The 26855-nt window shown below is 36.0% G+C and overlaps 3 protein-coding genes across 5 annotated transcripts; 1 reads left to right on the top strand and 2 right to left on the bottom strand.

The window, feature by feature from the left end:
• Positions 1–2139: 2139 nt before the first annotated feature.
• On the top strand, positions 2140–9671 carry LOC117931856 (prohibitin-1, mitochondrial). 2 transcript variants are annotated; one of them, XM_034852927.1, is made up of 7 exons: positions 2140–2267; positions 3649–3829; positions 5466–5582; positions 7961–8131; positions 8517–8729; positions 9021–9226; positions 9345–9665. In XM_034852927.1, exons 2-6 carry the CDS (start codon positions 3653–3655, stop codon positions 9216–9218), a joined length of 876 nt encoding a protein of 291 aa, XP_034708818.1. In that variant the 5' UTR covers positions 2140–2267; positions 3649–3652; the 3' UTR covers positions 9219–9226; positions 9345–9665. The 2 variants fall into 2 exon arrangements, with proteins under 2 accessions (XP_034708818.1, XP_034708817.1); XM_034852926.1 differs by having other exon boundaries at positions 9021–9671.
• Positions 9672–9868: 197 nt separating this feature from the next.
• LOC117931857 (protein ARV 2) lies at positions 9869–14951 on the bottom strand. 2 transcript variants are annotated; one of them, XM_034852928.1, is made up of 9 exons: positions 14786–14951; positions 14657–14704; positions 14476–14565; positions 14270–14315; positions 14080–14162; positions 13898–13992; positions 12381–12447; positions 12208–12283; positions 9869–10186 (listed from the first exon to the last, which is right to left on the bottom strand). In XM_034852928.1, the coding sequence occupies exons 1-9, from the start codon at positions 14870–14872 to the stop codon at positions 10032–10034; spliced, it is 747 nt and encodes a 248-aa protein (XP_034708819.1). In that variant the 5' UTR covers positions 14873–14951; the 3' UTR covers positions 9869–10031. The 2 variants fall into 2 exon arrangements, with proteins under 2 accessions (XP_034708819.1, XP_034708820.1); XM_034852929.1 differs by having other exon boundaries at positions 14657–14722; positions 14786–14858.
• Positions 14952–23088: 8137 nt separating this feature from the next.
• On the bottom strand, positions 23089–25445 carry LOC117932692 (B3 domain-containing transcription factor NGA1-like). Its single transcript, XM_034853976.1, has one exon. It carries the CDS (start codon positions 24930–24932, stop codon positions 23541–23543), a length of 1392 nt encoding a protein of 463 aa, XP_034709867.1. The 5' UTR covers positions 24933–25445; the 3' UTR covers positions 23089–23540.
• Between the last annotated feature and the right edge of the window lie 1410 nt (positions 25446–26855).

Raw genomic sequence — 26855 nt, 5'->3', positions numbered from 1 at the left:
ATTGTATGGGCATAAGAATGAGGAAAGATGGGGAAAGAGAACATATTTGTAAACAATTTAGTTAAAATATAAAAATATATAAATTTTTTCTGTATTTATCGAAAAAATATCATCAATAAAATATTATCATCTACATATTTTTAGGTTATATTATCATCAATAAAATATTATCATCTATATATTTTTAGCACATATAGTATTGGATTATACAATCTTTCTTGACAAAAAAAAAAATAAAGAAAATTGGAGAAAGTATACCCAAAAACATCGTTACTATTCATGGGCAGTAACACTAGTTCCCAAGCTCAAAATCTGATCTTCACTGTTCCAATTGTAGTTAGTCGAGTTTCAAACCTCTCGTCCAAATTTTAATTTGAGCGGACCGACTTGTTGATAAAATCTGGACAAATGCATTTTTTTCTCTCTTCTATTCTTTCTGTTTTTTTTTTCTTTTCCCCATTTTTTTTCTTTTTTCTTTTTTCAATGTAACTGACTTGGGCCCCAAGCATATGGGGCCCACTCCCTCACATACGAGGGAGCCCAACACCTGATGAACGCCACAGTATTTTATTCTTTCACATTACCTTACAAGCTTGACCCATGTTCTTTTTAGGCCTTACTTGTCTTTCATCGCCTTCAACTAGGAAGTTGGAACCAATTCACCACCTTTGCTGTTGTGATCAATACATGAAAAGCGCATCATAGGCCCACAGCTTACCTTTCCTCGCGACTTTTTCTTAATGTCGATTACACTCATTTCACATAGTGTTCCATCAAGCACAGATGTCCCTACTTGAGTTCTAAAATTTTTCCTTCAATTCGAGATCAAAGTAACGATCATCAATCCTGAAGCAGTCTAACAGCACTAACCCACTTCATCCATCACACTATGCAATTGCACAACTTGAACCAAAGTGCTCCTTTACTGGTATGATCATTGAGCTTCTTTGCACATGATCAGACCATCATAGCGAAATTTCTTTCATCTTGCCTTCTTTTCATTAAGCTCATCAATGTAGTGCCATAGAGAGGCAGATAGAATTGAAAAATCTGGGGCAGAATCCATTAGAAAGTGTACCTGTATAAACTAATAAAGCTGCTGTAGAAAGAAAGGTCTTCTATTGATGGCCAAAAGCGAAATGAAATGGGATAATATTGGAGGACACATAACCCCAAAGAGTCGCAACAAGACAAAACAAAATAAAATAAACTGAGAAACAAATGGTTGTGCGTACGCACGTGGAGTCCCAAAGCGGAGAGAATCAGACTTGGGAAGCAAGATGGTGAAGCTCCATTTCATCATATCCGTTCATCACCAGAAGAAAACCGAAGGAGTGAAATGTCGACCGCACAATACACCATCAGAATCAAACTTGGCTACTGTGTGTGAACTTCAGATAGAAAATGTGGAAAAAAGAAAGATTTCTGACGGGCTGTTCCTAAGCTAAGCGGAGTCAAGAGGTGCATCCACTTTCTATGCCCATTTCCAAGCTTTATGCCTTGACTCTCTCTCTATATATATACAGTATATGGGAGTAATAATAATAGTGTAACCGGTGTTTGTTTATTTGATTACCAATTAAGTGTGTCAGGAGAAGAGATGATGGGCATGATTTTGGAAACTTTACCAGTGGGATTCAGATTTTATCCCACAGAACAACTGTTGGTTGATCATTTTTTGAGCTTGAAGATACGGGGCATGGATTCCGATTTGAAGTTGAAGATAGTGGACGATGATTCCTAGGTGGACATCATCCCGGAGGTTGACGTCTGCAAATGGGAGCCTTGGGAATTACCAGCTAAACTGAATCATCCGGATGTTTTGAGCTTTGAGAAAACTCAAATATTAAAATTGTTTGTCCAAATGTGCCCAAACATCAGATTGGTTCGGACCTTGACTTTGTTTTTTCTTTGGTGTTGGAGCCCAGATGGCTAAAGGCCCTGGGGAGGAGGCTGTTGGGTCCAAAACCCAGAAGGGGCATGGATTGGGCTGGGCCTTGATGAAGGGAGTGATTAGTGGGCATAAGTTAGTTGTGGAAGTGGGCCAGCCCAGCGAAGATGTGTGAGGCCCAGTGGTAGCGGGCCAGCCCAGTGGAGTAGGGAGTTTAAGAGAGGCTAGGGCTTGCGGAAGAGCCTGCGAGCAAAGGAGTGGAGGGCTGAAGAGGGGTTTAACGGTGGGTTTGACAAAGCGAGGCGCAGGGAGCACGATCTCCGGCGACCAGACGATCTGATCTCACTGACGAAGCTTTTCCGGAGGAGGCTTCCAGGTATGCCATCTCATATCCTCGTTCTTTATTCTACTTGGAGTGGGGGGGAGGTTGGGATTCTCCTTCTTCTTTCTCTGGGCTGGATAGGGCTATGGTTGGCGCCGGTAGTGGCTCCGGTGGTGGCTTTGGTCCGGGAGTTGTGGAAGGGGAGGTGGTCCTTGACCGTCTGAGGGTAACATTGGCTGATGGGAAGGTTTTGGGTGGTTCGACTGGTTTGGAGCTGGGGATTAAGGAAATAGACGGGCACCTGTTGGAAGGGAGATGGGTGGCGGGCTTTTGGAGGAAGTGGGAGGGGCTTCAGATAGTTGGGCATCCAGTTGCCTGGCAAAGTTTGGCCACAGCTTGGGAATGCCGACCGAGGGGTTTGAGGGGGAGATTTTGAAACTGCTTAAAAGGATGGAAGGAAGAAAAGAACAGAATGGGAAGGCCCTAGACGAACTGTGAACCATCTCGGAACAGGGGGAAGTGCGAGGACGGCGTCTGCTGGATTTTTACAGGGGTTTATGGCCCTACACTGAGAAAGGATAGGGAAGGTTATATGTATAGACACACACACTTCTTTATCTATCAAAAAAAAAAAAAAAAAATCAGGCATAGGGATGAGAGTGTCGTTTTCTTTTATTGCTCTATTTTCTTGAAAACCAAACAAAGAGCAAGGATTTCTCTTTTAATGCTTTGGAGTTGTACAATTTTGAATTCTAGGATTTCATTTTGGATTACAACTGTAGCTATCATTTTTATAAAATTAACTATCTAGGAACATTATCTTGTACAATTATTATATGTAAAAAAAAAATGGCTTGAATTAATGTTCACTAATCTTACCATGGAAACATAAGTGGTGCATACCATCTCAGCAATGAATCCCAATGTAAATGGAACCTTTGGAAAATAAGGAAGAGCAATAAAAAAAGTAAGAAATCTTTAAAGAAACAAAAGTAATTTAAAGTGAAAAAGAAGTCAAATGAATTTAATTTTTTTTTCTATTCTAACTGAGAAATAATATAAAGGTGAATTTATTGTGATTGTTGCACTTAACCAATACATATGTGGGATATGAGGAGAAATATATGATATAATAGGGGTACAATGGAAAGAAAAACATCTACAAGCTCTTCCTACTTTCATTTATAGATATAGCTATAAATAAAGATTTCTGAATTGTGATTCAAAAAATAAATATCTGAAGTTTCATGATTTGAAATCAATGGGGCATACAGTGGGGTTTGTTCTTTGGATATTGATTCAATTCATTTGTTGCCTTTGCATACATTTATATTGGTTGGACATGAGAAGTGGTCAAGTACTTTTGGTTTATTTCTTTTCTGTTGCAATTCAATTTTCCATGTCGTTATTTATGCTACCAATTCTTCCCGTTCAGGAACATGAATTTCAACAATGTCAAAGTTCCCAAGGTGCCAGGTGGTGGTGCAGCTTCTGCTTTGATTAAGCTGGGAGTTGTTGGTGGGCTTGGATTGTATGGAGCTATTAACAGTCTGTACAATGTTGAGGGAGGCCATCGGGCCATTGTGTTTAATCGCATAATTGGTGTCAAAGATAAGGTTCTCATTTCCCCTTGGTTTCTTGCATATGAGACCTAAAATCCATTAAATTATTTTTGTCTCTACTTATATGGTTTTTTTGGGTAATTGCTTTTAGATTTTACTTGCTTTGCTTATGTTACTTTCAATATTCCACTCTTATGTGTTTTATATAATGGGGTTTTTTATATTTTCCAGTACCTTAAATCTTTCAGCAACCTAGTCACTTTTTTCTAGCCTATTTGTTTTGTTTATATATTGCATCTAGAATGTGCATTCTGGATGACTTTGTCTCTTACATAATAGGGCAATTTTTCATAGGTATCTGTTGTAAGATGATAAAACTTCTTCTGAAACTGTCCAATGAATGCATAAATGGTTCTGTGTTGAAATATCTCTATCGCATGCAAATCAAGTTTTCTTTTGGATTCAATAGTGATAGTCACCATCATTGGAACTTTTTTTTATGATATACCTGTTGTTTCTCCAGCTTCTTTACATGTTCTTTCTTTGAAGAGGAATGTGAAGCTAGCTAGTATACTCTTTCGTGAGAGTGCTTTGAATTTAGAGATATCAGACTTGCTTCATTAAGTTGGTTCATACTCATGTTCCAGCTCTAGCCATTCTTAAATTTATTGACAAATCTTGAAATATTTTTAATGCTTGAATTGATAAAATGAAGGACTTTCAAAAAAGAGCCGATAAAATGAAGGACTTTTGAAAAAGAGCTGATAAAATACAATGAGTTTCTTGTCTTAAACTGTGAGTCAACTAATATATTTGTTTGAGCTTTCTGCTGCTGTACCGTTCACTGTGAGTCTTTTTTCAGATTACTGTGATTTTATTGTCAGCTAAATTGATCGTTGGACAGTTGACCTATGTGCTTGATGTGGAAAATAAAGTGTCTTAATGAGTTAAATTTCCCTCAGAGATAATAAGCTATCAACCGAAATAGCAAATTCTATTTAGGCTTTCATATCATCATTGTTCTTGTGGTTTGGTTTGAATGCACCATGGTGTGTCTGGGACCCAGTGGGTTGAATACCTGCATTTCACCTCATAGCCCATATAAAAGGTAGGATGGACTGACCACTGTGCTGGTAGGGTGCTAAGAGTCCTTAGACATCCCTTCATTGGTTGTTGGGTGGGTTGGACAACAAGTTCAGCTCATGCCCTTTTTTTTTAGTGGACTGATTATTATATAATATTTAATAATAACAGTAAAAAAATAATTTTTTGATAGGCAAAGATGAATTTATTAAAGCCGCCTAAAAAAAGGGAATAAGACCCAACGTACACAGCTGTCCTCCAAGTAAAAGCAATAACCAATAGATATGTCTCTGAGGTTATTTGGAGCTCATTGTTTTTGGACCAACACTTTTTGAATCAATTGAAGCATTGGGGTTGGATGCGACTGGGAGCATCTTACCTTTTTTGCCCAAATGTTCCCTTTTTGTCTATGTACAACATTTGCCCTATTTGATGATAAACCTTGATAAAAATGTTAGTGTTATGCGTGTTTGATAAAACCTACAATTAAGAACCTTAAATCTTGGATTTTCTTTTCCTGCATCACTAATTCTGTAATTTATGTTTTCCCTATTGTTTGTCATTCAACGTAACTCGTTAGAACATCATACTTTCATGGGATATGCAGGTTTATCCTGAGGGGACTCACCTGATGATCCCATGGTTTGAAAGGCCAGTTATCTATGATGTCCGTGCGCGCCCTCATCTGGTGGAGAGTACTTCAGGGAGCCGTGACCTCCAGATGGTAATATTGTTTTCTAGTTCTTGTTATAGAAAATGTTGTGATTATGTTGCTGATCATGTGTTCAGGTGATGAAGTGAGACATAGCTGCAACTTTCAGACTTTATTTTTAGCCATTATCAGAATGTTTTGTTTCCTGCAATATACACATCTGGGACATATTCTATTTATAATTCTAACTTTTGGGTGTTTGTATGCATTTCCTTAGTTAATTTTTTTTTAAAACAACCAAATGCTAGGGTGATCTTGTAGGTGGGATTAGTGGAATCGTGCTGCTCTTGCCTTTGGAGAGACCTTTTTTATTTTGTCTTTTTCTCTTTGTGTGTGTATTTTTGTTCTCATCTTATCTCAAGAGCATTACATCCCTCGTTCTTAATTACTACCTTGGAAGTGGACTGCATTGCTAAGAGGGGAGTAACTTCTTTGGAATTGTCATCCATTTTAATTTTTGTGCTGTGTTGGATGATATATTATTATCTACTTCTGATTATCTCTCTCTTTGTTATTCCTTGTCCAATGGTGGTCTGGTTTCTGTGTTAGTTTTGATACTTTCTCTCTCTCCCTCTCTCTCTTTTTCACACACACACACACATATGCATATTCTCATGTTGTGAATTTGTTTGACTGTTTTTGGGGTTGTGACTTTTATTCTGCTGGCTCTCCATTTTCTTGTCTTTCATTGTGTGCATGTGTGCTTGCACACATGGGTTATTGTGTTTTTCTTGTTCGCTATGTGCTCACTGCGCAGCTGCGTTGTGTTTTTTCTTGTGTTGAAGTTTATTTGTCGCATGGAATGATATTGATGTCCAAGTATGTATTTTGTTCATAAAAGATCTTTGTTAATTTTGAAGAACATTGAGCAACCTTAGTAATTGAGCTTGGCTTACTACTTTGTCATGTATCAAAAGATAATAATGCATGGTGCTTGGTTTGTTTCAATATATTATTGCTGGGCAGTCTAGGACCAATCTCAGTAAAGGGAACCAAGGATGAAATTGAAAAGTTTTTATACATGCTGCCATGTTTGTATTTCCCTCGGTAATTGAATGGGTCCATTTCCTTCATATGCCACCATAAGGTGTGATCAACGACTTACTAATCATCAGAGCCACTGGGCCAGTTTTAGGACTTTATGAGATAATGCTGTTTTATGTGTGTGTGTGTATGCTCATTTGTGAGTATGGTACCATTACTGTTCTATTCTTGATGATGGATTGGTAAAAAAAAGTTACACATGAAAAAAAAAAAAAAAAATTCACAAGATCCTTGCATGTCTTGATAATCATGTTTGTATTGTTTCATTTGAGTTTGCTTTGTGTTGCAATTTTATTTTATTTGTTGTCTGCATTTGCTCTGTAATAAGCCTGTCATGTGAAAAACTTAGTATAAATCACTTTCAAACCCCAAACATGCTAGTTTCTTAAAGGTGCACAAAGCCATTTGAGTGCCTCTCATGCAGGTTATGTGGAAGCTTGGGGGTTAAATTGGAAAAAAAAAGTTGTTTTTTCTTTTGATAATTTGAAAATGGAATGTGTTGGTTCTTTTTGTTCATAACAAATTTACTTATTTCCATAGGTGTTCTAGACTGATGTATCTGTACGTTATTTAAGTTTTGATTTTTTTTCCATGATTTGTGATTCTGGGGTCAAAAGTCTTCTTAACATGAAACAGAAATGAGGTAACTTATTTTATAAACACACTCATGAACAGTCAAACACGCATATATGGTTTTTTTTCGGGCGAATTGGATCTCTACCAGGACTGACTGTGAGTGCTCAAAACAGTGCACCTCACTGGTTTGAAACTATTTTAATCACATATATGATGTTTCTAATTCGTATGATGTATGAAAACATATTATTTGATGTTTATGATGTTCTGTTTTGAGTATTTTTATTATTAGTTTTATATTTAACATATTCTTTTACAGTGCCACTATATATTTAGTTGTATTGAGGTTTGCTGATGCTGCTATTGATACTGGAATCCAGGCAACTTACAGTATGAAACTCAATTTAGCTCTTCCTGCCTGTGAGTTCTTGGTATCCTGTGTAGTATCTATCTGACTATGCTATTTGACCATCCTGAAGTGCTGCAGTCATTGGAGGAATTTCCAAAAATTTCCTATTTCTTTTTCCTTCTTAAATTATATTTTTCATATGTATGAGAAATGCACTACCTAAATTACAGTGTTAATAGCCATATTTGGGAAGTTTGTGTTTGATGGGGATAGCAATTTGAATTTGTGGGATCTTGAAGTTATGATTCCAGAAGCTACTTTGCAATTTATATAACTTTCTTTTAGTGCGATATCAAGGTATAGTCATTATTAGTTTGAATTGTGTTCCTTTCTGAACATGGATCTTGATTTTACTGCACAGGTAAAGATTGGTCTTCGAGTTCTTACCCGTCCTGTGCCAGACCAGTTACCTGCAATTTATCGAACCCTTGGTGAGAACTACAATGAAAGAGTCCTGCCCTCAATAATTCATGAAACTCTGAAAGCTGTGGTTGCACAGTATAATGCTAGCCAGCTTATTACTCAGAGGGAGGTAGGTAACCGTCTTTCTTTTAAACAAATTTAATTGCAAATTTGAAGTATGAGTATCAGATAAATAGTGATAACTATTTAAGATAAGGATTTTGTTTTGCAAATTTTGGTTGTTAGTACTCTAATTCTTCCTCAAGTTCCCAGTTCTTTCCATCAGGTGAGTAGTGCTTTATTGTCAGAATTTCTTCTGTGCACCTTTTCCGTCCTTCCCCAATGTTCAAGCTAATCAATTCTATCATCAATCACATGAGCAGTTCCCATCATGAGTTGGGTTCTTGCTTCCTATATTTTAGCTTGGTGTAATAACTGTGAAAGAATATAGGTTGTTAGGATTAGATAAAAATTTTAAATTACTAAGTTCTGAGCAATTTGTATGTTCTTTATAGGCTGTTAGTAGGGAAATACGCAAGATATTGACAGAAAGGGCAGCCAATTTCAACATCGCTCTGGATGATGTGTCCATCACAAGCCTTACTTTTGGGAAGGAGTTCACTGCTGCTATTGAGGCTAAACAAGTGGCTGCACAAGAAGCTGAAAGGGCCAAATTTGTTGTGGAAAAAGCTGAGCAAGACAAGAAGAGTGCTATTATCAGAGCACAGGTGAGAAATAAGAAATGGTCCATCCATGCCCTAAGAAATGCAAATCTTTGTTTCCATTAAAGCTGCTGCAGTGTTCTGAACTAGGATTTTCTGCAACCATTATGGGAATGTTTCCTGTTCTGATAGTTTTCCCATTAAGGTTTGACCTTCTGGGCAACTAATATCAAATACTAGTTTGATTTGGACCCCTGATTGAGGGTGGTTCACCTTCCTCTTAGTTACATTCAAATATTGTGCCGCTTCTTTTCAGTTTCATAAATTTTAAAGTAAGTAAATCTCTCTGGTGAACAGGGTGAGGCTAAGAGTGCCCAGCTGATAGGTCAAGCTATTGCCAACAATCCAGCATTCATCACGCTCAGAAAAATTGAAGCTTCCCGAGAAATTGCACATACAATTTCAAACTCTGCCAACAGGGTTTTCTTGAATTCCAATGATCTGTTGCTGAACCTTCAGGAAATGAATTTGGAGAGTGCCAGTGGGAGGAAATGAGCCAACAGGTTATCATTTAGTTTTGTTTCTCACATTGTTCTGTTCCATTGCGGGAATATTTCATCAAGATTTGAGTAGTAGACAAAATAATGCTTTTCTTTGTTTCTTTGGACCATATGAAAGCAGTGAATTTATTTATCCCGTCCCAACAGTCATTGGGGAGAAGAGGCAGACCCCCCACCGGACCCTATGGAAATTTTTTAGTTGAGATGGACAAATCCGTTGGATATAATTTTCGAAACAAGTTTTGAAAGTTACATCACTTGAATAACTTCCAGTTTATCCAAAGCAGTTTGTTTATATTTGTATGCTTCTTTGCTCGAGTAAATGCAGCAGTTTGTAATATTTAAAAGCACGCCGCTATTGCTGGTTGCTGGACAATCCATTGTTGAGTGTCCAGCTTGCTTTAAACAATTGCATTGGGTCTCTTCAAGAAACGATTTTCAATTGGTATTTTAGTGAATTACTTAGATTTGAAAATATTTTCTGGGGATGATTGGGCAGGGTCTCAGATATGCTGCAACCAACACCACCTGATGAAATTCTCCTAGCAGATTTGAAGTGTGAGGAAGAACACATTCTGTTATTAGGATTTCCAGAGGGGTAATGGGGATCACCCCATCTCATACTTAATATTTCCCCTGTTAAAATGCCATGAAAAACTCGAGACTCATCAATTTTCATTACAATAAATAATTCTTCTTCTACAAACTTACGACACCTTGCCTACATTCATATTTGGGGCATGATTCAGCCACTGCAGGTGAGTTTGCAGAGGATAATTACAAATAAAACTCAAATCCGAAGCAGTGCTTACATGCTATAAATTGGAATTTCACAAGTAAGTATTTTTGAATCTTGTAAAAATCGTGATGAATGAAAGATGGTCAACTGACTGACAAACAACTTAACAGCATGTGCAACAAAGCAGGTCTCTGCGCATCTGCTCATACCTGAGCCTGTGACCACTGGTACAAAAGAAAAGAGAGGTGATTAGTGCAAGCATGAAGTTTATAGCTACTTTAGTCAGTAACCCACAAAACTTGTAATTGATTGAGATTAGGGCTAGAGGAAACCAAATTCAGCAATGCATAAAGGTCACCCTAATCAGGGTGCACCTACTAGAAAAATAGTGAGCACACTTGTCTGAGGAAAAAATTCTGACCATAATGTATTGAGCTTAACGCAATGACCATGTGCATAGAATTCTCCAGTATCAATTATGGGTGAATAATTTTGCTGATCTTTGATTTTTAATCTCACAATGACCTGTTTCCAAATTAGCATATAAATCTTGCATGTATAAGGGCTATGTTCGTTGTCAATTGTCTTCACTGTCGGCATTATTCCAACTAGTTGGGGGTTGGCAACAAAGCAAACAACCACACAAGAAGGATTATGTGGTTGGACAGTACTCTTATATCCAAGTAGGAGAATGATAAGGGTTTCAATCATTCTCTTGCCTAAGCTCTAAGCTCAAAGCCATTATTTTAATTACATAACCCTTATTAATTTCTGTTAAAAGTATTATATAAATGCAAAAACAGCTTCAAATACCAAAATGTCCCTTGCCATCATAGCAATTCTCTCTGGTACAGGGGTGGATGGGTCACGAAGCTTGGTGCAGGCATAAAATAAATTCCTGTGTATAGTAGGTAATAGACCAAGTAAAAGGCATATCTTAGAAGGCTAGAATCACCAGACCACCTTGAATACAAATGCTCAACCCCTGGAAGCTACCTCCATATCTCTCCATTCCTCCACCAATCAAAGCAAGAACTTCTTTATTTTAAAAGAACTTTCCCATAAGAATGTTACTTTATGGATGCCACCACTGTATTTTATTTTGTGAAGCATGGCTGGTCTTGCAATTCTTTCACATGACCTTCCAGTTTTCTAAGAGGCCCTACTTACAATTTAGATCCCCCCTTACCAATCTTCATGATCTTCTCTGCCCTTAAAAGGGTTCAATATCAACTTGCAGAAGATAATAACTCCCTGACAAACAACATGATCTAACACCCATTTCTTTGACTTTTAGAGCTATTTCTTATCAGAGTTAGTTACACAGCATTCTCAGCTATGCTTTTATGAAACACTTACAAATCAAATGTCAAATGTGACTCTTACTTATCACATCCATGGACACAACAATGAAGTTCACACCATCTGAAATTAAAACAAAATTTGGAGTACAACATGGTCGATCCAAAATTAATGTGGTACAGAAAAATAGTGCCTCTATTGCCCCTTTCATGTAATCCTACTGAATGGAAACTCATTTGAAGCACTGTCACTCCTCAAATTAAACATTATGTTCTCCTAAATATAATAACTATAGACAAGCTTAAAATAAACAGCCATAACCATTGTTGAATATTGCCACCTAGACTACCATTTCCTCCCCTTCCAACATCATAGATGCTTTAAATGACACAAGGATTTAGATCCATCATGAATATCTTTCTTGGCATGTCTTTACAAATGCCCTTCTTTTCAGATGAAGCTATAGGCATAGAATAAACCACTGATTTCCATTTCAATTTTAGCTAGCATGTTAACTTGGAGGTGTTTATCACATCACAAATTAAATATGTCTAGATTCTGTAAGATATAGATGTCCTGATCTAAGCATCCTTCAGCTAAAAACAAGTTTCCTTATGATGTAGTGTATCAGTATGTCTGAAGCAGTAGGTGAATTCTAAAGCTAGAAATTAGCCTTGTAAGCAAGAATCCCTCAGCTAAGGTAAAATGTATTTTTTATCAAGAAAGGTAGAATGATATCGTTGCAGAAAAGAAAGTACATTAGACGAGCGGATATTTCAACTTTTCTGATTGGCACATTAGACAAGCAGATAAGTGATTCTCTAACCAACACAGCAGAGAGGAACAATATGCCAATTATTCGTGGTCACAGACAAATTGCAAACAAATGATGCATGATGGTTATTTGTCACCTTATAAAACCAGAAAGACCAATATTTCTGACCTTTTAAAGCCACTGTGTTGGATGATAGAACAAATACATCAATAATGAAAATCACAGAGGATGGCAATTCCCAAACCTGCACAATACATGTACAAAGTTAGAGGAGGAAACTGTTAAATATCCTTCCACTATTAAACTATTACTGACAACCAAGGGACTTTAAGTAACCGTACCATCATGGCAATAAGGAAAATCTTGAAGTAACTTGAAATGAGGATTGCTAGCAAAAGGTTTTTGTACCTGTGCAGTTTTGAGAAGAATGAGACAAATTGCCAATGTCCCTTTTTTAATTCACTTTGCATAAGAGAACAACAAATAAATAACTTTACAAAGAGAAGCCAATCTCAATCAGCTCAGATTTAACTTCCTAGGTGACACAGATATAGACTCCGTTTGACAGTGTTTTTTAAAAACACTTTTAGCCTAAAAAATGTTTTTAAATAAAAATAAGGTGTTTGGCAAAATTTAGGAAACACTTTTAAAATTTTGAAAAATCACTTGTAATATTAAAAAATCACTTGTAGTGTTTTTTGAAGAAACACTTTATAGGTGATTATCCTAAAAACACTTTAAGAGAAAACATTGCTACTAAAATACTTCAAGTAGAGAACGCTCCCAAATGCACTTATCCTACTGTACCATTCTGCTCTAAAACCCTTGTTAAATACACTTGAATGTGTTTTCTCACAATCCACATTCTTTTAGGCCTTATTTGTCCTTCATCACCTTCAACTTGAACCAAGTCACCATCTGTGCCATTGTGATGAATGGTCTGCATAAGAAAAGGCCATCACAGGCTCACAGCTTACCTTCACTGGGCTTGTTCTCATGTCAATTACACTCGTTTCACAGAGCACTCAACATTTTGTGTTATCATGCACAGATGTGGTCCCACTTGGTTGTAGAATTTTTCCTTTAATTTCACATAAAAGTAATAATCAATCATGAAGCAGCCCAGTAGCACTTACCCACTTCATCCATCAAACCTTGCCAAGTGCACAACTTGAACCAAAGTGCTCCTTACCAGTATAATCATTGAACTTCTATGCACATGATCAGACTATCAGAGCTAACCTTTTCTCATCTTGTGTTCATTTCATTACACTTATTTTTATGGACTGCCCAGTGCTCTGCAGTCTGTACCATAAAGCCTGGATAGCTTAATGGTCTCCTTCTTATAAAGTTTTCTTTAAATTTGATTTAATAGATGTTCATTGACTTACAATGAAATTTTTTTAACCATCAGTGTTTGGTTTCTTTTTTCGTTGATAAGAAACAAACATTTTATTATCATGGATTAAGTACAAAGAAGGATGAGAAACCCTTCCCCCGAGCACAACATAATAGCTATGGTCAAAAGTGGGAAAAAACTATCAACTCTAGATATTGTTAAAGGTGCACATCTAAAAATGGCATTGTTCAGCACTAAGAAAACTCAGTTCTAGTGATAGGACCCACTACCAGCAATACTTATTGCAATACATTTTTTTTATATAAGTCCACTACTGGCAATAAATATTGCATACATGGTCTCACACAAGGGAAAAATCATCCAAAACATTCCTTTTTGAACTGTGTTGAAACCAATATGCATCAGCACCAGCTGAAATGTAAGGCATATAGAACATTTAAAATTACCAAACAAAGAAATAAGAAGTATCTTCATGCAAACAATCAACTTAAGCTTTACCTGGAGGCTCCACCAACTGTGTTGAGCAAATTCCTTGTTGCAAGAAGGAAAATAGAAAGAAAAGCCAAGTTCCCAAACAAGACATCCATCAGTATCTACAATTGGAGTCAAGAAACTTATTAGACACATTATAAAATCCAAGGTGATCATGATTCATTCAAGCCCAAAACAGACATACAAACCTTTGAAAATCTCCAAAACAAAGAAGAAAAGCTCATGGATAAACCCCATTCCTCTTCACTCCTTGTTAAAACCAGTATCCTGTCTTAGATGGATAAGGCTATGTCTGTATACATTTTGGAATGAATTCAAAGAACAGTAGAATGCTCCAAAAGATAAAATATGAAATAGGCATATTGATGAAATGGATACATGCATCCAAAAGAAGAAACCCCAAAGCTGACTTCCACAATAAACCCTGCAATAACAGTTGGAAACTGAGTTTGCCACAACAAAGAATCCATTTTTATCGAACACCCAAAAGCAATAAAGAGAGGAAGGTGGGAATTTCGCTGAAGTGAATGGAAAAGGGGGGGGGGGGGGGGGGGGGTGGTGGGGCGCAAATAAGTGGATTATACCTGGAAATTGAGAGTTTGTGGATTGAGAAAATTGAAGAGAAGATGCCTATATGCTTTTGGCTTGTGAAGAATCAAATCAATAAGAACAATCTACGGAGAAAAGGATAATGATTGGTTAATTAATTGATAGAGAAAATTTCTCAATCCCGAAAACCAAAAACAAAAAAGGAAAAAACTTTACCATGCTCTCACATTCGATGTACTCGTCAGCAACTGCTTTGCAATTTTCCTACCAAAACCAAACAAACTGTTCCTTTGTTTGCTCGAGAAAAATGATTGTAGAAAAGGAAGAAAAGAATGTAAAACCTACACATTTCATGAGTCGGATGTTTCCGGGAGAATACTGGAGGAACAATGTTTTAATCGGAAATCCGCAATGGATGCATCTCAGCTCCATCTCCACAACCACCACCAAAAGCCGATTGAATCCAATTGAAATCCAAAGTTCAAAACCCCTGGTCCTGTGGCCATGTTCTTCAGCAAGCACTTCGGCACGTGCATGTCACATGTCAACCTCACTTTTTAGTACTTATCTGATCATATTGGATAAAAAAATAAAAATAAAAAAAGATAATGGTAAGCGAGTATGGTGGTACGAACAAAATGCTCATATTACATCGTAGAATAAGGGTATTAAAAAAATAAAATTAAAAATTAAGAGTATAAATAAATGGGATTAGGGTAGAAATAATAAGATTTAAAATTTAAAATATATACATGATATTATCTTATTAATGGTATATTTTCATTAGGTATTGAGAGAAAGTATATTTCTAACACATAATTATACTTATAAAAAATTATTTTTTATCTTTAAAATAATATTTAGTAAATTTTGATTTAAATTTTTTTTTATAATTTTGAGATATTTTAAGTGTTTTTTATTAATTTTTTTGTATAAAAATATTACATGTCCATGAAGAAAATAGATATAGAATATTAGATAATGTATATCAAGTCAATTTATAACTTTAATGTTTTTGTATTAAAATATATTCTTTTAATAATAAGATAATATATGGAATATTCATATGTATTTAGAAAAAATATAGGAAGAGATTTTGATTAGAAAATTATCTTTTTATGGTGTAATTAGGGTTGTGAGATTTGAAACCTAAAAATTGTAATCTTTTTAATCAATAAGGGGAGTTTTGCTTTGTCTTTGCTTGTGGATATTAGCTCTAAGTTAAACTATATAAATCATCACAAGTTTTGTGTTTTTTTTTTTTTATCGTCATTCCTTTATTTTCTTATCCCTATTGTTATTATTTATCTTAATTTTTCTCAACAAATTAGTATCAAAGTTAATATTGTTAAATCTAGAATGAGGACAAAGTTTAAGGTTGAAAAGTTTGAAGCACATTTAAGATGCGTGTCTCATTAGTTCAATAAAAGTTGTTTAAAACATTAAAAGGTAGTTAGAGATACTTCATTAGCGAGATATTTGATAATATGAATAATGAACTTATGAAGAAAATGCACCATACTACTTTGTTATCCTTCTGTAATAAGATATTTTGTGAGCTTTTCCATAATGTAAAGGAAACAAAAAGAAAAAAGCGACAATTGGAGGAAAAAAAATTCAATTACAATTAATGTGTTAGTCATTGATTAAGGGGTTCCCATCTCCTGGTTTAGTATTTACCACTTTATAGATAGTCATTTCTTATGGGAAACAATGTAGTTGGGATAAATTTAACTGAAATTAAGACATCGCATCATGATATTGTAAGAACATTGATTGGTGTAAGGAATGTTCCAAAGTTGAAAACTTTAATTTCTCTAAGTACACGTAACTCTAACGGATTCACCGATAAACTAGAGGTGGAGTTGTAAGAATCTTAAAAGGTGTTCTTATTTTGATGAAAGGGTAAAAAATAAAAATAAAAAATTAATAATGCTTATGTATTATATAATACGTTAGATATTTCAACCTTAGAAATGATTTCAGAGACTATCATCTTGTGGCTTATATGATTTATACATATGAGTGAAAGATATGACAATCTTGAGAAAACAAGATTTGTTTGATTAACAAAAAAAAAAAATGAAGAGATAAGTTTATGAGAGCTTTAAGAAATAGTACATGGTTAAATTTAGTACAATTGTTTACGAGACTAAAAATACTTTAAATTATATCTATTTGAATTTTTAGGGTCATTAGATTGTATCACATGGCAGTAAAAAACAAATGTTAACTCTCATTGATGACTTCTTTTGAAAAGACTAGATATATACTTCGAAGTATAAGAATGATGTCTTTTAGAAGGTCAAACTATGAAAGTTATAATCAATAATCAAATAGAAAAATAGATCAAACACTTGAAAACTAATAATAAAATGGGATTATATGAGGAAGAGATCAATGGGTTCCACATGAATGACGCTATCAAGAGACATGGTATTGTTAGGCTATTTCATTATAAAATGTTATTATAAAATAAATAAATATAATTTTTCTAGAGAAAGCATGTTATATGTTTACAGATGTAAGGTTATAAAAGGAATGTTGGGTTAAAATAGTTACAACTCACTATCTTATGAATATATCCCTTTCAATTTTTATTAATTATAGAACTCTTAAAGAGCTATGGCCTAGTTCCCCTACTAGTTAGTTTACACTGATCTAAATAAAGGTAAATTGGAGCAAAGAACAAGAAAGTGAATATTTTTAAGATAGGGTAATTGATGTAAAAGGAGATATTTTTTGTTAGTAGGGATGTGAACTTTGGTGAACCTATAATGTTGACTCATAGAAAGGAGAGAAAAGGTAGTTTTTGAGGCTAAAGTTTTTAACTTTTAATAAAGTCAAATAAGGAATAAGTGCAACATTTTAATATTTAATATGTAAAAAAAAAATTTCGAAGTCTATTTGTAATTTTAATATTTTTGGCCAATTATTTTTTTTAAATGAAAAACCTTTGAATAACAAAATTTTATTTAAAAATTTGATCAATATAAGAAAAAAAAATTCAACTTTTTTCTAGAAATGTATTACACATACATTTTATGTCAAATAAATAAATAAATTTTCTATGATTTTAATTATTATGCAAAATATTTAAATAATAATAATAATTATTAAAAGGAGTTTAAATTTGTTTTAATATGGGAGTTGGAAGTGGGGCCTTAATGTTGGAGTAGAAAGAAGATTGGAAAAAGACCCAACAGGATGGGGACGGGACTGAGAAATGGGGGGAGATGAGCTAACGAGAAGAAAAGAAGAAATGAATAAAGGCGCTTAAGTGTGCGTACAAATTCCCATAATGAAGTGAAGTTATGGGATCGGATGCATCCATCGCACTGTCGCTGTTATTGGCCTCAAAAGATGAATATCATTGCCAGCCTTTTTCTCCTCCCTCCTCCCCCCCCTCCCCCCTCCTCCTTTCTCTGCAGCACAACCCTACACCTAATTCCTCTCTCTCTCTCTCTCTCTCTCTCTCTCTCTCTCTTTCATGCCGTATAATGACACACACAGACCAGAACTGCATTTAATTAAAGCTTTAGAAAATAGAAACACTACAACGTGGTCCATGCAGTTTCACCCCCCACGCCTCTGTGCTGTTATCTCTCATTTTTAAGTCCTTCTAGTTATCATCCATTATACCCTATTACCCTAACCTACACTCCCTTTATTTTTCTTTTTGAAGATTGCAGAATCTTGCAAATGATAATAATAATAACAATAAGACCCAGTGGCTCCAACTTAAATTGACAACTTGCCCTTATTCTTCTACCGCCCATCATATATACATTTTTCTTTTCTAACTTTCCAAGAAAAACCCACATTAATTCCCAACCCACATGACTCTCTTTGCAGGCAATCTATATGTGTCTGCATTTAATTTTAATTTTGGTTGATGGTTGGAGCTAGCAGTACTGGTAGCTACCATTCGTTGTCACTGTGTGTCCAGGAACAGACCACAAGATCTCACGTTGCATTCCAATCCCATATGTGGCCAAATAGAAAAATACACTATTGAGTAGGACTGACCCCATATGGGGTTGGCTCTTTCCACACCAAACATATATATATGACTGCTTCTAATTTGTTATGTTGTAATCATCCCATGCATTTATGTGTCAGACACACCACCCCCTTTCTTAATTATAAGCTGCTGCTTTGCGATCATCACATGCATTTTAACCTATATATAATAGAAAATCTTCTTTATTATTTTTACATATATATGCATGAGAAAGTTGCACCCGCAATGATCAATCCAACAGCACTCACTTTGTTTATTGATCATGTTGTTTCCAATGCAACCTTAAAAGCAGTTTGGTTCCTTTCATGGAGAACAAAATATATGAGGAGGTTAACTATTTCTTGAATTCTAGCCATATAGAATAAGAAGGATATGATAGCTAGAGATGCATTCAGTGTATGCAGAAGCAGCTAGCCATACATAAATGACTGTTGCTTGGTTATCAAATGTATATGAACTCATAATGTGCTTAGATTTAACATCATGCATTAATTATCTTTGATTAATTGACATATAAAACTAAGTTTTCTTGTTCTACCCCATCCTTAATCAATGAACTGGGAAGAATCAGAAATGGAGTTAGAATTACTTGGGAGGGGAAAATATATGACAGACTGAGAAGTGACAAGGTTAATTAAGCACACATCAAGAGTTACTTCTAAGTGCAATATATCAAGGGAACTTGGATATCAAGTTCAATCAATTTGATAGAGACTTGATTACCCAGTTGAATGAAATAATTCAAGGATTTGCCAATAATATGAACAGTAGGCATGCAACTCCATACATATCCAAGTATATATATGCATTACACCTACATATTCTGAAAGTTGCTAGTAAAGTTTGCTGAATTGCAGTTCATCCATTGTTTCTGTTACATACCTATATAAGATATGAAAGTAGATAGGGAGAGAAGTTCCAGAAAACTCCTATTTGAACTCAATTTTCAAGCATATAAAAGAAATTAAGACACTACTGGAAACAAGCCAATTTCCTGATCCTCTATGCAGAAGTAATTCATTCAGCTGATCTAACATACCCTCCCATCAAATGTTATAAAGTATAACTACAATTTACTTAAAGCATTTAAATCTATAGCACTGAAGAATTACTTTACTTCCTTGAGAGGTTGCATTGCATCTTATAGCAGAATGATAAATTGAGTTCATTTTTCCAGTCCCTCCTAAAGCAAATGGCTCATTCAATGGCATCATAAAAAGTAAAAAATGAGATATTTGATAACATCTAGAAAACACTCTTATAAAGTTGAAATATAACCCGAAAAATCAAGCTAAAAAGCGTTCTAATTAAAAGCACTTCAAATAAAAACACTCTCAAATGCATTCTAAGTTGACTTCTAGATAATTCCCATGTGTCGATGAAACCAAAGATCAGAAATTAAGAATCTGGAAAGTTATGACATAACTACATGGCTTGCAGTTTGCTTAACAAAATAAATCCATGAATTTCTAACCCAATGGAAATGGAAAGATTTTCAACCATGCTTTGGCACAAGTTGTATTCACTCCACTGGTGCTTCATGCACCCCTCTGTGTGACTTCCATGTTCATTAGTACACAGTAGATGGAGCCAATATGCATGCAGCACAGTCCTTTTGTTCATGAAGTACTGTGCATTTACATTAATGCTCACTAAACTTCAAATTAAAGTGATTCTCTAAAATATCATCCCCAATTTAAGACATACCTTCTTTACCTAATTCAGCTTTGTAGCTTTCCCTGGATACATTTTCATGAAACTGTTGAGCATATATCTTTGAAAGTACATAAAAATCACAGTGTGGATCATTGATAAATTTAATAGATCCGGAGTTTACAATTAAGTTTGAATCTTCAGGCTATGTTTGATTCCTAAAAGATACTAAGAACAGGAAAAAATAGATTGAAGATGATTTTATTTTTTTCAATGTAATGGAAAAAGAAAGAGGAAATACTAGAAAGGGATGGGGGAAAAATACTAAAAAAAAAAGGGTTTCCTTGAATAAAAATGAGGAAAGTTTAGGAAGGGGCATTCCTCAATAATTGTGTGAATTTTTTTCTTCTTTTTTTTAATCCTTTTTCTCCTTTGTATTTTTCTTCTACATTCTTCAAATTTTTCCAGGTCCTAGAATGGAAAACTTCTAATTTTCTATCTGAAAAGCATGGATGTTCAGTAGATTGAATGAAGGTAAACAGTCTTTTAACATATCTGTATTGTAAAGCAACCAAACTTTGTGTTAATTTCAGTACATGATTCTGAAAGTTTGTCCTTGAAAGTCTGTAGATAATAACTACGTAGTTTTTCTTCTTCATTAATTGTAAGTAACTTTATTAGCCAAATAAAAGTTGGTAAATTCCATTATCTATATGTTTTTCTGTACTAATTTGCATTTTAGCCTTGATAAACCATATCATGTGTCATATATTTTTTTGTTCTTAGGAAAAAAATGTTATATTATGTTGGTTCTAGGAAAATACCGAGAAAAAAAGGGCTTGGTTTTACTATAAAAAAATAAATAATAATAATAATAAATATAATTAAAATTAGTAAAAAAAAATTACATTTTCAATTTATTTAATATTTATATATAGTTTTAAATTATTTTATCTTTATATAGGATAGTTAAACAGTGTAAAATAAGTTTGAAATAGCATATAATTTTTTTATTAATTTAATATATATTTTTTATTTTCTTTCCTTTTTTCTTTTTTTCGCACATATTTTCCTTCTACTTTATTAACTTTAATCTTTTTTTTTTTTTTTTTCTCATTCTACCATTTCCCTCAATTCTCTTTCCAAAACCAAACATAACCTTAAAGTTGCCCTCAAAGTTTCCTCTCAAAAGAATGTTCAATTGACTTCTTCATTCAGCAATCTTGAAAACCTAACTCAATAACTAGAGATTTTTAAGTTTTTCAGCTTCAAAACACACCCCAAGAGCACATTACTATCAGCCACCCCATGTCCATACTCAGCTATTGATTTTATCAGTGCATAGTCACTGTGTACTATCAGTCAACATCTCCAACAAGCATATACCATTCATAGAGCACTTTAAGTTGATGATTAGTTCAGGAAATCATGGCATGACATAATGTTCCAAAAATACCATAAATATATAAGATATATGAAGTATATATAACTACAGATGTATGTATGGATGGAAGGAGTTTCAATTTTAATCAAGGAAGCAGCCATGAACCCAGACATGCATCTGACTTCAGTACACCAAAATACTGTTACTGATAACACAAAAATGGTAATAGGCTCGTGCATCTATCAATACCCAAGTTAAATCACTGGCATTTTAATCAATATTGCAGAACCAGTATTCAAATAAGGGCTCATCAGTTAACTCATGGAGAGGGTAATATATATGAGGACAATGTGAAATAATACTGTACTGTCACTAACAATGAAAAGTAAACACCAAATTGAAGTACCAATGACATTGACACTCTGGTGCAAGTCCAGTCTTTCACCTGCATTAATTCTGAGGCAGAATAAAACCTCAAATGCACACAGCAAACTTGAATTGGACTTGATCCAGCTTCTGATCATCACACAGTATCTATAAATTTGATTAAATGTACTACAAACATAAGAGACTGTGCTTGGAAAGTATATATACATATGCATAACCAGGACCAACTAGGGTTCTTCATTAGGTTTGATCAGACGAATAGTTTGAATTTCTTTGTATTTACACCATGTATTGTGTAGAGAATGTTCTCTAGCTCCCATTCCCTATATATTTTAGTGTCTTCATGTGCATTAACTTTTCAGTAATTTGTAGCTAGATATACCTATACATATATAACATGTCAAGGGGCACCTCTTCTTATATGTAATAGTTTTGTACAGGTGAAAGCTATGCAGAGAGAAGCTTTTTGTTGAACAAACCTTCAGTATTATTGGAATTTCAACAAAGTGAAGAACTAATTCCTTCTAGATTATGGCCTGATCAGCCTACAATCCTTATTAGTACAGTAAAGTTGGAGAAGAAAACCAATAAGAAACTGCATTGTCAGGGAAGAGTAATAGGAACCCGTGGCCATGTGTGAACCGTTATGTAACTGTTGAATCACATGAAATATAGGGTACTGTTTGAGTAGAATACTAATATTCAAAGAAAAAGATACCCAAACTAAAATTTTCCAAAGATGAGTATTAAATAAAGAATTAGCTTTTTGCAACTTTTAAAACAAGTCTGGTTTCAGTACTACACCAGGTTGCTGATTTAGGGAACCTCTTTAACTAAAGAACCTTTTGTGAGCAGTAATCGAGACGAGAAGGTGTGTGTATGGGTGTGTGTGTGTGTGTGTGTGAGTGTGAATTTCCAAGAAGCGAAACAATGAGGCTAACAAGATAATAAAAGCTAGGAATTTAGAGGGGGGAGGGAAAAGTCAGGAATAAGAATACAGATACTACCTTTTACAGCTCTGTAACTTTCTGTGCACCACCTGCAAGCGTGCCCAAGGATGCAGCAGCAAGAACATTAACCTACCATGGCAATAAAAAAGCAAAGGAGAAAGAAGGACAAGAACGTTAAACCATCCACAAGCTTGCCAAGTATCCAAAAATGATGTGTTTGGAGAGAGAGAAAATAGTTGATAACCAAAGATGAAAAAGATTTTCCAAACCCAACTGAGTGGATCCATGCCCTATTAAGAAAAGATATGAAATGATATGCAGATGAGATTATGCTGGTACGTCTTTATATGTATTATACACAATTGAAAGATATCAACTGGATATGTTGGCAACCCCCCTCTCTTACATATCTCTAGCTCTTCACAAACCCCAAACCCTCACCAACAGCTGCACTATATAAGAGAAAAAGAAAATGGAAAAAAGAAAACAAAAAGACAAGAGGCTGATTAAGATTGATCTTCTTCATATTTCAACCTTCCTTTTTTATTCAGTATCCATGGCTATTAGATGTGGCCGGCCGGACCCTTGCCGCTGAGCTAAATGAAAAATGCTGGGAAAACAAAATTAAGTCCAATTCAAACACCCCATTGGGCTTCTACTTCTTCACTTCTCCTGCCTTTTGACTGCAGATTAATACTCCGATCAGAGATCCAAATCAAAGGACAAGGAAGTCTTCCCTTTCTTTGGAAACTCATCTGGCACTGCTTGAAGCGGGGAGCCATTGAAGAGCCTTAATTGGAGAGGAGGGAGAGAAGAGGAGGGAAGATGAGGAGAGAGAGAAGCCATTGTAACATGCGGTATTGCGGTTGAAGGCAATATGTTGCACTCGGGGTGATCATCTGGGGTTGAACACTCCATGTTTACACCAAATAGCCTGAGACGTTTGGCTGTTGTTTTACCGTGGACAACCGGTACGGAGTTGATAACCATGGGAGCATCCCCTCCCTGTTGCACTGCCCCAATCTGATGCGAGGAAGATGATGATGATAGGTAGTATAGGGAGCCTGAACCTGAAGTCACTGCATTGTAGTCATGATAACCACCGCTTAAGGTGTTCCTCTGGTGGTGGTGGTGGTGGTGGTGGTGATGGTGGTGGGGGTGGTGATGGTGGTGGCGATGATAAGGATGAATACTGCTGTAATTGAGTTGCTGCATATGGTCATGGCCTTGGGGCATGTTCATGGACATGGACGGTGACTGGGGGAGTGAGTATAGTCTGCCCCATCGGACGGACTGGGAGAATGGTAGCTGGGTTGGAAGATGTAGATGGGAGAGGGAAGTGGGGTCCGGTGCATCAGGCCGGCGCCTCCAGTCTATATACAAACGGTCCTTACCTGATTCTCCAACACCGCGCTCAAAGGAGACTATATCACCGGCATCAAGCTTCTTCTCCTTGACAAAGCGGCTCCACCCTTTGGTCATCACATAGCTTTGGCTGCTATTCCAGTAGGAGTATCGGAATCGCCAAGGCTTCCCGTCCCGATCTTCGAAATTCAAGAGGAGGCCCTTATCGCTAGCGGAAGAGTCAAGGGGAAAGTACTTTTCAGCATGCTGCTTTGGTATGACAAGGCGGTTGAGTTTTCCTACATCACTTGGTGTCACGGCCTTGTCAAACATATGCTCTCTCTCAACACACACCCCACCACCACCGACGCTGCTGCTGCATCCTCCTCCTCCATCACCGTCCTCGTTATTTTTCAGTGATAAGTTCACAAATTCCAGCTTCCTGCTCGAATCGGTGACTCCATCTGGGCCACCAAGCTCCAGTGCAGCTCGATCATAAGATCTAGCTGCCTCTTCTTCAGGCTCCGACGTTCCCAGCCACGCCCTTTGCTGCTGCTGCTGCTGCTCATACCTATATGGCTCCGGAGCAACGCCTTTGTACATAGGAGAAGCACAAGATGAAGATGAAGAAGAAAAGGGTACCTTACATGTTTCTCCCATTATTTCCTCTTCTTCTTCTTCTTCTTCCTCCTCCTCCTCCTGTTCTTCTTCTTTATCACAAAAACCTTTCATTTCTTGCCCAAACTCCATGATGACCCACCTCCAATTTTTACCTTGTTATATGAAAATTAAAAGTGGGTCTAAAGAATTGTGGGTGAAATATCAAATACCTGGCCTGTAATAAAGTAGCAGTCCTCCCCTTAGCTAGTTTCCGATTTCGCATCCAGATCTCTCTCTCTTTCTCTTTCTCTGAGGCCCCCAGAGAATCAAAAGGGAGCACTCGATACAATGAGGGTCGGTGCCTTCATCTTTGACCAACAACTCCCGAACCCTAAAACATGAGAGGCCATGGATTGAATAAGCTGATGTTGTTGACCTAGCAGTGGCCGCATAGAGAGAACGAGAGAAGAAAGATGTGGGTTTTCCTGACTGGTTATCAGTTAGCAGCTCCCTTGAAGTTTCTTTATCATGTACAATTTTGAGCAATGTATTTTCCTTCCATTTTTTCCTTTTCTTTTTCTTTTCTTTTCTTAATAAAAAGAGAGAAAGAGAGAAGTTTTATACGTAAGGACCCATGAATTGTCTGGTTCGCCTCATGTGAGCTTGTCCCTTTCCATCATATTGGGTATCCTTTTGCTCCAAGACCCTACTGGACGCCATCAGCTTGTGATGAGTATCTGCCCCCCCACCCCATCATATGTACAATATTTGTTTCAATTCCATCTTCCCTTTTTCTTTTTTTCTTTTTTTTTTCTTTTTATTATATTCCCAAACACTCCTCCAACCCAGAAAATTTTTAAAAGGAAAAGGAAAATGCTAAAAAGAGTTAGGTTTTAAGTTTTGACTTTGGTGTCATTGATTGTATACTGGTCCTGCTATGGTGGTGGTGAGAAAAAGTTAAATCTGGGCGCCTCATCCTCCTCCTAGTGGGAAAGATTCCTGTAATCAGCCACCAAACTAAACCCCTAATCTCCACTTCTTCAACTTCATCCATCCCCCCCACCTTACTTTTGTGGTTTGGACTTCTCTCCCCCTTCTCCATCTCCACATACCCCTACTCCTTAATAATTAATGACTCTCACGGACTCATATCCTCTTCTTCTGCCATCTTCTATGCTTTTAATAATGGTAACTTTTGACATTCATTATTATTATTATTATTTAAAAAAATTATTTCTTATTATATATGTATTTCAAATTAAATATATGGAAGCATAAAAAGTGATACTGGCCTAATATTAATTAAAAATTACATGGCTAGCTACCTAGCTAATGAAATTACCTCCACTCTTTGTATGGTTTGGGAGCTAGAAACACCCATGAAATGTAAGGTAAGAAAGCAGAAAAGCACAAAGCTTAGTGCTGAATTCCATACCCAAATCCATGATTGAAGAGAGAGAGAGAGAGACAGAGAGAGAGGAGATAGGAGAGAGAGAATGGAGTTATGAAACATCAACTTCCAATTAATTCATGGTTTGATTAGCAATGGCCTAATGGGTGAAGCCTCCAAGCCTAAAGAAATTAAATTTGGAGTGGGGTAGTTGATCTTGTCTATCAGAAAGTGCAAATCCATCTCCTCCATGACAAGACTTCTCTTCAAACCAGCTTTGGATGGATGGAACGGAAGGAAGGATAATTCATTATCTGTAAGGATACCCTCTTGCCAAATGTTCCTTGGCTGCAGGCCCATCATATAAATTTGAGAAAATGAAGTCATATCATGTCCAGGGTTCTCATCCATTATTTCCTTTTTTCCATTTCACATCTTTTACCGATAAGAGTCAAGATTCCAGGAGAGTATCTCTCCTTAAGTTCCATTTTGGAAAATGATTCAGGTTTGTAGCTAGTAAAACAACAAAGCAACCCACCCACCCCGCCCCTCAGGGCCAAACTCCTAGCTAGGCTGTACTCATGCCATAAAAATATTCCCCTCGGAATTAACAAGCCACAGAGACTTACCATGCTACCACTTCTTGTATTTTTCTCGGTATTGATTATCCATATGTGTAATCC

This window comes from Vitis riparia, chromosome 15, assembly GCF_004353265.1.
Source record: "Vitis riparia cultivar Riparia Gloire de Montpellier isolate 1030 chromosome 15, EGFV_Vit.rip_1.0, whole genome shotgun sequence".
Taxonomy (NCBI): Eukaryota; Viridiplantae; Streptophyta; class Magnoliopsida; order Vitales; family Vitaceae; genus Vitis; species Vitis riparia.
This window is presented reverse-complemented; position numbering and strand designations above follow the sequence as displayed.

What these genes read in the sequence shown, in the direction of transcription:
- LOC117931856 (XM_034852926.1), top strand. Translation starts at nt 3,653, where the DNA reads ATGAATTTCAACAATGTCAAAGTTCCCAAGGTGCCAGGTGGTGGTGCA. An exon ending in TAATTGGTGTCAAAGATAAG is followed by an intron (nt 3,830 to 5,465) that starts GTTCTCATTTCC and finishes TGGGATATGCAG; the next exon opens with GTTTATCCTGAGGGGACTCA. An exon ending in GTGCTATTATCAGAGCACAG is followed by an intron (nt 8,730 to 9,020) that starts GTGAGAAATAAG and finishes TCTGGTGAACAG; the next exon opens with GGTGAGGCTAAGAGTGCCCA.
- LOC117931857 (XM_034852928.1), bottom strand. Translation starts at nt 14,872, where the DNA reads ATGGAGCTGAGATGCATCCATTGCGGATTTCCGATTAAAACATTGTTC. An exon ending in ACAGTTGGTGGAGCCTCCAG is followed by an intron (nt 12,448 to 13,897) that starts GTAAAGCTTAAG and finishes AAAACTGCACAG; the next exon opens with GTACAAAAACCTTTTGCTAG. An exon ending in TTTTCCTTATTGCCATGATG is followed by an intron (nt 12,284 to 12,380) that starts GTACGGTTACTT and finishes TGTATTGTGCAG; the next exon opens with GTTTGGGAATTGCCATCCTC.
- LOC117932692 (XM_034853976.1), bottom strand. Translation starts at nt 24,932, where the DNA reads ATGGAGTTTGGGCAAGAAATGAAAGGTTTTTGTGATAAAGAAGAAGAA.